This window comes from Narcine bancroftii, chromosome 9, assembly GCF_036971445.1.
Source record: "Narcine bancroftii isolate sNarBan1 chromosome 9, sNarBan1.hap1, whole genome shotgun sequence".
NCBI lineage: Eukaryota > Metazoa > Chordata > Chondrichthyes > Torpediniformes > Narcinidae > Narcine > Narcine bancroftii.
In genome coordinates, this window is record NC_091477.1 from 106,860,648 (window position 1) to 106,874,203 (window position 13,556).

A 13,556-nucleotide genomic window follows, 5' to 3' on the forward strand; every position below is an offset into this window, starting at 1 on the left:
TTAGGATTAGCATGTAGGAGCCTGACCCTCCTGGTGAATTAGTAAAAAAGTGCACACTAAGAAATGCTTTAAACTATTAAACAATTAAAAAAATATATTTAAGCACTTCTAAAATACTTTCAAAATGCCTCCAAAGAAAGATAAAGTAGCTGCTGGCTTACCTGGAGCCCAATGCATCGAGAAGTCCAAGAAAGATCAGAGGCCTGTTGTGAGTCAGAAGCAGGGAGCTAACGTTCAAGCTATTCCCTGGGTGAATGACCTGGCGACAGGACTTCTGCTGACGTCACTCCCTGAAGGGTCAGGGAGAAGGCGTCGGAGAAGAACCCAGAAGCGCATCGCACACGCGCAAAAAACCAGGGCCTACTGAAACACTGTTGGAAGAGGAAGAGGAGTCTTGCTCCCAACAGACCAGCAGTAAAGAGGATGAAAATGAAGAGGAAGCTCAGCTTCTAGGAGATATTAAAAGAAAGTAAAACTTTTAAAAGTAAAAGAAAAGGATATAACCAGCATCAATTTATTAATCAAAGAATTTCATGAAATGGGAAGTGAAAGGAGAAATAATGTGGATGTGGTTAATAAGCTGAAAAGAAAAATTGATAAACCAGATGGGAAAACGAAGAAAGCACCGGGAGAAATCCAACAAATGGATGACAGAGTTACGAGAGTGGAAGATTCCACCTTAGTTATGGAAAACCAGAAGCTTCAGCAAAACATGGGCACACTGAAAAATTTTAGTAGAAGAAATAACATTAAAATAGTCAATCTTAAAGAAGGAGTGGAAGAGTAAGATCCAAATGCTTTCTTTGCAAAATGGATCCCTGAAATATTGGGTCAGGCGAACTCTGAGCACCCGATGGAGATCGAAAGAACACACAGAGCTCTCAGACCAAAGCCACTTCCGAATCAGAAACCACGCTCTGTATTAATCAAGTTTATTTGTTAGCAAGACAGAGAGAAGATTCTGACTTTAGCAGCAGAAGGGGCAAGAACAAGGAAAGGTCCACTTGAGTTTGCAGGGGGTAAAATTTTACTTTACACCGGTATAAGTGCTGACTTATTAAAAAGCAGAGAATTCAACCCATTTAAGAAGATTCTTTAGGGAAAGGGATACGGATTTGTACCGCGCCGTCTAGCAACTTTGAAGATTTTCTTGCATGGGGGTGAAAATATGTTTTTGCTCGAGCTTTGCTCAGGCAGAAGAATTTGTGCAAAATCTCCCAATAATCCAAAAGGAATGAAGAAGTAATAGTACAATAGCTATTGATGTTTTAATGGATTAATATTATTTGACAGTATATAAAAAGTGGTTAGTTTAAATGTTACATAGAAACATAGAAGATAGGAGCAGGAGTAGGTCATTCGACCCTTCGAGCCTGCTCCGCCATTCAACGAGATCATGGCTGATCTTAAAGTTCGGTACCCCGACCCCGCCTTCTCTCCACAACCTTTAATACCCTTATACTGAAGAAATAGATCTAATTCCCTCTTAAATATATTTAATGAACCTGCTTCTACTGCCCTCTGTGGCAATGAATTCCACAGATTCACCACCCTCTGGGTATAGAAATTCCTCCTCATCTCGGTCCTAAATGGTTTGCCTATTATCCTCAAACCATGGCCCCGGGTTCTGGATTTTCCCATCATTGGAAACATCCCATCTGCATCCATTTTGTCCAGTCCTGCCAGAATTTTATAGGTCTCTATGAGATCCCCTCTCAATCTTCTAAACTCCAGCGAGTACAATCCCAATTTGTGCAATCTTTCCTCATAAGTTATTCCTGCCATTCCAGGTATCAGCCTGGTGAATCACCTTTGCACTCCCTCCATTGCAAGAACATCCTTCCTCAGATAAGGCGACCAAAACTGCACACAATACTCCAGGTGGGGTCTCACCAAGGCCCTGTACAGCTGCAGTAAGGTATCCTTGTTCCTCTACTCAAACCCTCTTGATATGAAGGCCAACATACCATTTGCCTTTTTAATGTTTTCTCCTTATTTTTCCTTTGTTGATTTTTGAAAATTATTGAATTATTCTTCAATTTTTTTTAATTTTTCTTTTTTTTGTATATACTAAATGCTTAAGATTTAAGTACCAAGGGGGTAGGGGAAGAGATGGATTTCTAACTCTTACTGAATCGTGTGGGTAACTGTGACTTCGGTCGCAATCCATAAAATATAAGGAATTAGTGTTGGGCTTTAATTAACCAACATCTACTGCGGCTTTTTTTTCATGTATGTATGTATGTACGACATACATACACTAATATCTATGCTCTAAAAGTGTATCTGTTTTCTTAATCTGGATTGCCCGGGAGATGTGTGCCGATACATTAGATATTCAATAAGAACATTGAGGGAGAAGGGGCCACAGGCAGGAGCGGAGGAACGAGTGGACTATTAGGATGAGAAATACACTGAAATTTATAAATTTAATGTTAATGGTTAAATAGTACTGTAAAAAGAAAGTGTTAGCATATATTAAGAAAATGGGAGCAGACTTGGCTTTTCTGCAAGGAACTCACTTAATTGAGAAAGAACATCTAAAGTTATAAAGAGACTGGATTGGATATATGGCAAATTCACCGTTTAATTCCAAGGCAAGAGGAGTGGCAATTTTGGTGTGAAAAAAATCTTTCAATTAAAATAAAAAACATAGTAACAGACCCTGCAGGGAGATACATGATGATACACTGCAAATATATTCAGAATTGTGGACTCTTCTAAATCTTTATGCACCAAATGTGGATGATGAAACTTTTTTTGAACTTAGCAGAGGCACATGAGAATATTTTGATAGGAGGAGACTTTTTCTTTAGATCCAATCTTATATAGAACTATTAGGGGAGTATTAAGAGCTAAAGCAGCAATAGCCAAATTGGTACTAATGAGAGACTTGAACCTAATAAATGCTTGGAAAAGAATACATCATAGAAAAAGAGATTATTCTTTTTAATCAAGTAGACATGGCTCTTATTCCAGAATTGATCTCTTTAATTTCAGAACAACTCTAGGGTAGGACATTGGATGGAGAATATAAAGTGAGAATTCTGTCTGATCATTTGCCTTTATTAGTGATGATTGTAATGCTAGATAAAGATGGCAATTGAATTCATTATTTTTTAAAAAATCAGATTTCTGGGATTTTATTAGAACTCAAATACAGTTATTTTATGATACAAACTTAAACTCTGTGAATTATAAATTTGTAATATGGGATGCTTTGAAGGCATATCTGAGAGGCCAAATTATGTTTTACTTCTAAAATTAAAAAAAAGAATATATGAAAGAGGTATATTGATTAGAACAATAATGGTTTTAGATGAAGACCTTCAAAAGAGAAGCTCTGAGGATAAACAAAGAAAGCTAATCAATAAAAAACTTCAATAATATAAACTACAAACATATAAAATGAAAAAAGCAATTACAAGAATTAAACAGAGGTATTAAGAGTTAGGTGAAAGACCACAAAGTACTCGCATGACAATTGAAAGTGGAGCATGTATCAAGAACGATTAATGTAATTAAAAATAATTTAAATGTTGTTAGTTATAAACATTGAAATAAATGAACTGTTTAAGAAATTTAATTCTAAATTATATAGCTCAGTGCCTTTAAAAGATGAAAACAAAATAGGTAGATATTTATCTCTGATATACCTACCTAGACTGAGCTTGTTAGAACAAGCAGAATTAAATGCTAATATTATACCACTAGAAGTAAAAAAAAAAGCAATTAGTTGAGTACAAAGTAATAAAGCACTGGTTTTCCACCTGAATGCTAGAAAGAATTTAAAGATTTATTGATCCCACTTTTTATGGAAATGCCTGATCAAGCCATCAAGAACCCATGTTCTCCCAGAATCATTTTCAACAACAATAATTACCGTGATATCCATAAAAGACTGTGAGCCTTTGAAGCCTTTATCATATTGATCTATTTCATTATTGAATGCTAAAATACAGGCAAATAAGATGACTAAATATTTACCAAAATTAATAAATATGAACAAGACAGGATTTGTTGAAAAGAGTCAATCAGCAGATAATATGGCTAGATTAGTTAGTATTATACATTTGTCACAAAAAAAAATTAAGAGTTGCTGTGGCCTTAGATGCAGAAAAAGCTTTTGCTCGATTGGAATAGGATTTTTTATTTAAGGTTCGAGACAAATTTGGTCAAATTTTTATAAATTGGATTAAGGCTTTATAGAAGGATCACAAAGCTAAAGTAGTAACTAATGGTCATTGTCTGCTTGATCTCAACAGTTAATGATATCCCCAGCCTTGTTTATATTAGCTATGGAGCCACTAGCAGAAGTAATCTGGAGCAATTTGGAAATTAAGGGATTTAAGGTTGGTCAACAAGAGCACAAATTAGTTCATTTACAGGTGATGTTTTAGTCTACTTCACAGAACCTGAGACTTTCTTGTGGAAATTACTCTTCAATTTGGATGAATATGTTAAGATTTCTGGGTAAAAAATAAATTGAGATAAAAGTGAAATTATGCTTCTTACAGAAGAAGATTATAGTCATTGTCAAAAAATTACCCATTTAAATAGCCAAAAGATGAGATTAAATATTAGGGATTCATGTAGACAATAACCTAAAAATATCTATATAAATTGAATTATTTTCCATTACTAAAAAAGTTGAAGTAGATTTTTTAAAATGGATGACTTTACCTGTAACATTAATAGGATGGGTTAAATGTATAAAGATTAAAGTATTTCCAAGAATTCAGTATCTTTTTTAAACGTTACCTATATTATTGCCACAAAAGTTTTTTTTTCAAGAATTAAATAATTATGTAAGGAAGTTTCTTTGGAAAGTTAAAATGTTAAGCATTTCTATAGAAAGATTAATGTGGAAATATAAATTGGGAGGCTTACAACTTCCTAATTTTAAGAATTATTACCAAGAAGCTCAAATGAGATTCCTTACCTCTCTCTTTGAAGGAGTAGAAAAACAGGCATGGGTCAAAATAGAGTTAGATAAAATAGGAGAGACATTAGCAGAGAAATTTGTTTATAAAAAGAGACATAATTGTTGAAACACTTAATTACTGTTTGGGATAAAAGATGAAATTGAAATAAAAGGAAATAGATTGCCTAAGATGCCCTTGATTCAAATATCAGCTTGTACCTTTTTCCAAAGGATGACCAATTTTTAATTATCTGATTTTGTAAGGGTATTAAAATATTGAAGGTTGTTATGAACAAGGTAAATTGATGTCATCTGAACAATTGAGGAATAAATATGAAATACCTAGCAACACTTTGTTCTGTTATTTCCAAATGAGAGCACATTTAAGGAAAAAGGTAGGTTTAGAAATGTGGTTATCTATTTGTAGTGAGGTGTAAACATTTATTAGGAGAGGAAATACCAAAAAATTACTTCTTCAATATATTTTTATTGCAAAAAAGAACTATTAAACAGGGAGTGCATAAATCTAGACAGAGAAATGGGAGTTGGATCTGAATATTATAATTGATAAGCAAAGCTGGTTAGATCTCTGTCAAGATGGTATGATAAATACTATTAATGTAAGATATAGATTAGTTCAGTGTTTTTTTTTACATCAGTTATATTTAACACCACAAAAATTTAATGGAACAAACTGAATGAAATCATATATACCAGATCAATGTTTTAGGTGTAGTGAAGCGAAAGTCACTTTATTGCATTCAACTTGGTCATGTTCTAAGGTAAAACCTTCTTGGATGGATTTATAAAAGTTCTTAGAACAAGTTACAGGTACAGCATTTCTATTAAACCCAGATTTTTTTCTACTGGGAAATACAGAAGGAACAAGATCCAAATTAAAATTGTCCCTATATCAAATGAAATTCATTAAAATAGCATCGACAGTACCAAGGAAATGTATTGCAGTGACTTGGAAATCGGACTCGTATTTAAATATGGGAAGATGGAATTCAAAGCTATATTCCTTTAGAGAAAAATACATATAATTTAAGAAATAAATATCCTCTATTTTTTGCAAATTTGGAGCCCATGTACTCAAATTTTAAGTGTAAGTATGTAGAAATGTTCTTCCAGCCTCTGAAGACCTGTGTTAACCTTCTTCCTTAAAATGAAAATGATCATATAAAATTTGAGTTCCAATGTGTTGGGGGGTGCGGGGGGGTGCAGAAGGCTCTGAGCAATCCACGATACTACACTTTCTTACTCTTTTTATACTTACTATAATTCTTTATATACATATACATTATTCTTTACGAGGGGGAGGAGAGGTAAGTGGTTGGGAATGGGAGGGCATGAACATTTCTTCAATTTAAACAATTATTTTATTGTATAATGATCAATCAATTACATGTATGGAAATTTTTTTAAATAATATTTTTAAAAAGTTGATATAGATGAAATGTGGGTGTGGGCCATAATATGGCAGGTGGAACTCGACAGTGAAAAGTGTGAGAATATCATAAACACTTAATGTGTTGAGTGATTGGACAATCTATCAAACTGAATATTGAGAGATTGGAGATGCTGACGTTTAGGCACATCAGTTAAACCAAATCAGTCAATAATTTTGAGGTGATCAGCAAGATATTGGTGAATGGGAAAGCAATCTTTAGCAGCTGAATGGAATAACTCTTGATTTTATTTCATTACATTACTTACAATGTAGTTGAAGAATTGAATTTTCCCATTGCCGCTATGTCGAGAACTGAGTGGGAGGGGGCAGTCACAGACTTGACATGAGAGGCTGGACATTTGGTAAGCATAAAGGTATGAACCTTTGGAATTCTATACACAAGATGGCAGTGAAGTACTTTAGATAGATCAATAACTTTTAGATACTAAAGAAAATGGGATGAGTGCACAAAAGTGCTGTTAAGGTAAAAGAACATCCATGATCTTTTAGAATAAGAGCTGGCATGAGGAGCCAAATGGCCTATCCTGTTTCTACTTCTTGTGTTCCAATTTAAACATGCATAGTATACAATTACAGAAATACAACAAATTTAATCTTAGCTACTATTTTTCCAATGTTGCATTTTGTTCATCAGAATGAGGTAGGTAATTCAGTGCCCATAGGTAGTCTTGTTAAAACAATATTATATTTAACACATGATCATTTACTTTACATTTCCTTTTCAACTGGTCGTTTTGGGATGATGTGAATGGGATGCTCCACAAAATAACAGAGTAATTCACTGAACTCAAAAATCAAGAGATTTAGAACTGATATAGAAGAGTTGAATGATTATAATCGACAATCAGATGAAGGTAAAGGGATGAAAAGAATACAAGAACGTGGTGAACAAATTTGAAAATAACTAATCGTTCAGCAACAAAAAAAGTGTTGTTAGCTTGTTGTCAATAGGCTGTTGACTGATCAAAATGTAGGTAAAATATTGCAAGTAATACTAGACAAATAGATAAAATTCAGTTTTGCCAAGAGCATAATAGGAGGTAGAGTTATCACCTTTTTCCAAGCCAATGAAACAGTCTGGCAGGATGTACAATCCACCTGCTGTGCAAACCCTACCAAGTTAAATTTCATCCCCATTGAGACCATCCCTTCTTTATAGTTTTAAAATCATACTAACAACCTCCACAAAGCAAAATATTCATTCCAAATAACAATTTAAAAAATAAAAATATTAAAACTCCCATCACTAAGTGGAAATATCTCTGGGAAAAAAAACAATCGCAATTATTTTGCTTTAAAATGCTTTATACTGTATCTTAGCATTTTCCAACTTCCCCTTGATTACAATATTCTTACTTTCAGAATGTTAAGTATATTTCAATGATATACTAACTCTATTGTTATTTTAAATGAATTGTGCCAGGAACTCAACAGCAACCAAGGAATATAGAAGAGGGCTATCTATTCCAATCATTGAAATAGTTAAATTTCCATTCCACTGAGGCTTAGCTATCCATTAGCTTTCTATAATTACAAAATGGAGGATCAAAAGATTTAATCCCCGTTAAAAATAATGATGCTCTATATAGGAGGCACTTTACAGTATTTATATTTGTTCCGCTCCAAGAATTCCTGGGACCTGCGTTCATCCTGAAGGATAAAAGCGAGTGTAGATTTCAACACAGAGAAATTGCGATTTGTTGATTGATTGGTACCAGGACCTTGAGCTGCTGATTACACTAGCCACTGCTGCCAAAAATGGCATTATAAAGTTGTAATTTTAGAAGATTCTTAATCCTGGATTTCCTGTTTGCTTGTAATCCTGGCACAGGGACAGAAAGGAACAGAATTTAACCAAAAGGTTTATGTAAATTCTGGACCAAACAACATAGTAAAAAAGTAATCATAGATTTCAATGCATCACAGGAAGTAACAGTAGATAATAGCTTGGTACAAAGCACAAACATCTTGCACACAAGTGTATCTTATTTTCATTTGGCTAATATTTCTTCCCCACGAAACAAATGTACTTTATTGTTATGGTCAAATGCGACACAACACTTAAGAGTAAAACTCACACAAAAACAATGACTGGAACTGAAAATGTAACTCTATTATCCATTGATTAGAAGTAGAGATTTCTGTGCTATCAGTCTCCAAACTGCACTCCAAAACACTGAGTGACACAAAAGGCTGTTCAGGAAAACTTGTTTGCAGTTTAATCTTATTGCTATTGTTTCAAAACTATAGAGGCAATACTGATCCAATCAGATGGTGAATTCTGGCCTTCCCTTTTACACTTCCCTGTATACACTCAGAGCCAATGCAGGGTCTCAACCCAAAACAGACCATCTATTTGCCTCCACAGATATTGCCTAACCCACTGAGTTCCTCCAATAGGTTGCTTTTTGCTCCAAATTACAGCTTCCGCAAACTCTTGTATCTATTAAACAAAGTTTGAGCTTGACATAGCTCAGAGGTTGTGTCTCAGAGACAAAAATCTTTAACATTTTGAAACTGCTCTTCCTTTAGACAGTCTCATTGAGAAGAGCACTTTCTGAGATAAAAAGATTACTTCTTTCGATTGGCTGAATATACCAATGCTTATCTACTAACTAATGTTTAACTTTGTAATGGAGTTAAATATAGTAAAACCCAAGGTAATTGGCACCTATGGGGATTGGTAGATGCCAGATAAGTGTATTTTCTGGTTGCTTAAGATATGGTCTTACAATGCCAAAATAATGCACCTTCATTAAGAATAAATAGTTTAAAAGCAAAAATACTATGTGTATTTACACTGAACAAACTTTATTTGCATTAATATATAAACCTTAGTGTTTTACTTTATTTTCAGTCACATTCTTGGAAACACTGAACCATCACTGCATCTGCAGATTCTTTCCCCTCCATGAAACCACGCAAAAGATGAACAATAACATTACAGATAATTAATCCCCCTTTCCCCAAATTTACAGATAAAGCCTTTGATTGGAGCAATTCTTATTAAGCAGGGATAAGGACACACTTTGAGAAATCCCAATGGCGAGCAGCATCAACCAGCTCTTCATCCTGAGTGATACTATTTTATTCAAACACAACTTTATTCAAACAGCTTCTACGAGCAAAGCAAGGCCAAAGCATGGCCACATTTATAGCTCAATTCTAAATGTATGAAGCAAGTCATCAGAGGATAATGAAATTGATTCCTTTCTTTCTATTCATATGGACATAATGGAGTGATTCCAAAACTCAGGCATTAATTTAAAATCTATAATTCTGAATTAGACCATGAGATGATTTCCCTATTTCCCTACTAAATGTAATAATATACAGAGAACCCACCTTAATTATTTCAGTTACTGTACAAAAATCAATATAAAGCATGGAGCAAACTTAAGTAGTATGGGCAGCAAAGTTTGGATATACAGGAGTTGGAAATGAAGATTATTCATCTTTTGGAGGTCAATGAGGTCTTGAATTTTGTGGAATTTGATGTCTAAGCTGGCTTTGAAATTCAACGGATTAAGAAGAGAGCTTTGATAATCCAAAATAACACCAGACACTGCAAAATTAGCATCAACAGGGAAAACAAAATCCAAAAATAATTGTGTTTTTAAGAGATTGAACTAAAAACTCATTTCTTAGCAGATAAAACAATTATAAATATATCAAAGTCACAGACATACTTTGCTCATCCAGGATCTGCGTTTGCAAATGGCCCTCCTACGTTTTACAGCTTCCCATAGCCTCCTCTGACCTGCAGACACACAAACATTACTTACTAGTGAATTGTTCAATAAAAGCCACAAAATGTTTACTGGTGACATAAGCACAGATGCAAATTATTAGAACTGCTAACCCACCAGTTTGGATGCAATAATATTAAAATTGTGTTTAACTACCACATTTTTTCACATAAGTAATCAACTGTCAACTGCAATTCCAAACTTCTCTTCCAGCAATTTTTACCTAATTTGTCGTATGTTTACTTTTATTCTTACAATGTACAGTAAAAACCCTTGATATCTGGCACCTACGGAGAGTGGCAGATGCCAGATAAGTGTGTTTTATGGTTGCTTGAGACTCACTCTTACAATGCCTAAAACATCTGCCTTAAGAATAAACAATTTAAAAGATAAAAATATACCGCCCTTGCACTGAACAAATTTCATATTCATGAATACATATACCTTGAAGCATTTTACTTAATTTCAGTCACATTCTTTGAAAACATTTAACCATCGCTCCCCTCCATGGAGCTGCCCAAAAGACAAACAATAACATCATAATTAACCCCCCTCCCCTGAGTTTACATATAAAGCTTACTAATATTCCTGATAATATACTAAGAAAGATAAAGACTCTTATTAAGCAGGGATAAGGAGACACTTTCTCTTAAAGCAACATCAACCAGTTCTTCATCCTGGGCGACACCTTTGAGGTTTCACACAACTTTATTCAAACAGCTGCTAAGACCAAAACACTGTGCTGGCTGAATATTTACACCATCGAAGGTGTATGCATTACTTCAGTGAACATCGAAGGTGTATGCATTACTTCAGTGAATGTTTACTTTTACAATTTTTAACTATTTTTAAAAATTATTTATTTTAATTTTTAAAAATTATTTATTTTCCTTGATTTTTTTTTGCTGGTTGCTTGAGGTTACTGGTTTCTTGAACTCCAGATAACTGTACTTGACTGATAATCTGAGGATATTACTAACATTACGGAATTAGTTTTCAAAGTTATAAAATTCCCATCTACCCAAACAGATTAATAAATTCATACATGGAGTTATCAAACAGTATCAGACAGTAAATCATGGAGTTTGATTCAATTCTGAAGTGAATTCAGATTGTACAATTGAAACAATGTGGAAAATAGCAATTTACAGACAGTCTGGCCACACTCCCACCACAGCAACACTCTCTCTTCATCAACTCCCCCCCCCCCATCCCCTACCACCTCCCATCAGAAAAATGATTCACAGGTATCCACCAGATTTCCCAAGGTTATCAGAATGCCAAAATAGCAAAATTGTGTTGCAATTGATCCATACCAATTGATCTCTCTCTGTATTTTAGCATAGTGCCTTACTTATATTATGTATGAGGCGTTGACCACTTGCAAAACAATCACTGCAACTTGGTACATGTGACAATAAATGTAAGGAATAAAATAGGTAACTGCAAATGCCATCGTCAGTGAGCAACAATCAAAGTCCATCTGACCTACTTACCTTCCAGAGGGATCAAATTTTGCCCACATTTTGTTCACTTCACCTACACAAGAAATGCGCTTAAAAAAACGAATCAGAGACTTTTAACATACTTTGAAAGTATTTCTATTATATTTGCTCCAATGGTGAGGTTTTCCATAGAGGTGGCTTTGAAATATCTACTTCTTCCTGAATAGTGACTTTCCCTCTATCTTTGTTATCAAAGCTCTTGACCTCACCAAATCCATTTCCCATGCCTTGGCTCTCAAACCCTCTCCTCTGGGATAGAACAAGGATATAGTTTCCCAACTCCTCACCTGCCACTTTACTGCTTTGAACAGATCGTTCTCGTAAATTTCTCCCCCCGTCGAGATATTCTATCACCCTTCTCACCATTCTTCTCCTCTTCTCCCCTTCCTTGCAGTAACCATACCCTTCAAGACTCCGTCCACTCTTCCATTCCCATCAACCACTCTGCTTTTTCAGGCATTTTCCTTGCAACCACAGATGAAGCAACACTTTCAACCCTTTTCTTCTCAACATCTTTCCTAATAAACCAGTGATTCACTTACACTACTTCTGTTTACTGTTCACAAAGTGGCCGTCTAAACACTGAAAACAAGAGTTACAACTTTATGGAGCTCCTGCATTCAGTCGGCAAGGACGACTTTAAACTTCCTGAAGAACTGCTACTTAAATTCTCTATTCCACTCCAACTCTGACCTTCTGGTCCGTGGACTCCTGTACTTTTAAAACCTACACTTTTAAAATGAGTGCCAACACAAGGTTAAAGGACAGCATCTCTTCTTTCATTTCAGTACATTGCAACCTCATGGATATAAAACTGAATTCTACAACTACAGCTGACTTGTTGTGCTTCTCAATATCAATCATCCATTAATGATATTAGCTTGGCTATCTTAGAACATAGAACATTACAGTATAGTACAGACCCTTCAGCCCTCAATGTTGTGCCAAACCATATATTCCTTTAAAAAAAAAGTACTAAGCCAGTGATTCACTCACACTTCTTCCCTTCTAGAGCAATACTTTTAGTGTTGTATCCCTCTATTTTTCTTCCCTCCATGTACCTGTCTAAGAGTCTCTTAAATACCCCTAATGTTTCAGCCTCCACCACCATCCCTGGCAAGGCATTTCAGACACCCACTACACTGTGTAAAAAAAACTTACATCTGATGTCTTCCCTATACTTCCTTCCCTTCACTTTGTACATATGCCTCTCATAATCTTGCAGACTTCTATTAGGTTTCCCCTCACCCTTCTTTACTCCAAAGAGAAAAATCCCAGCTCTGCTAACCACCTCATAAGGCTCATTTTCCAATTCAGATATCATCCTGGTAAATCTCCTCTGCACCCTCTCCATTGCTTTCACCTCCTTCCTGGAATGAAGTGCTCATGTTTCCCCCTTTTTAAAAAACTTTTTCTTTTACCAAGAAGAGGACATTTCCAGTCTGATCTGTCGGGCAAGTCTTCTTTCCTTCATTCTTTTGTTTATTATGTCTTAACTAAGTGCTTCCATTCAACCTATTTTTTATCCTCATGATCTCCTGGATTTTACCCATTTTACCCATGTGCTTCCTCTCCCCACCCCCTGCAACTTAGCTTGCTTCTTTTGTTTTCTTCACAACTCTGACAAATGGCCTTTAACCTGAAACTTTAACATTGTTTCTCTCTGCACAGATCCAATTCAGTATTCCCAAAATCGTCCATTTCTTCTATAGTGAAAGTCACAAAATGTATTTTTTTCTGGATCTGGGTACTGCTAGCAGTATTTACATTTATTGCTCATCTCCAATTGCATTTGCAAATGAATTGGTGAGCCATCTTCTTTAATTCACTGATGTCCTTTCAATAAAGATACTCCAGAAAGATTGGAGATGCATTTCCATGTCAGAATGGGATGCTGCTAGTAT

The 13,556-nt window shown here is 35.0% G+C and overlaps 1 protein-coding gene across 9 annotated transcripts in view; it reads right to left on the bottom strand.

The window, feature by feature from the left end:
- tnk2b (tyrosine kinase, non-receptor, 2b) overlaps positions 1-13,556 on the bottom strand; it is a 192,678-nt gene that overhangs the window by 65,914 nt on the left and 113,208 nt on the right. For 8 of the 9 annotated variants that reach the window (XM_069897197.1, XM_069897195.1, XM_069897196.1 and 5 more), the window contains one exon: positions 10,088-10,158. The exons of the other annotated variant lie outside the window; for it this stretch is intronic. In XM_069897197.1, the coding sequence (XP_069753298.1) occupies positions 10,088-10,158 (71 nt within the window). The remainder of the gene's footprint in view (positions 1-10,087; positions 10,159-13,556) is intronic. 9 annotated transcript variants of the gene reach the window in all.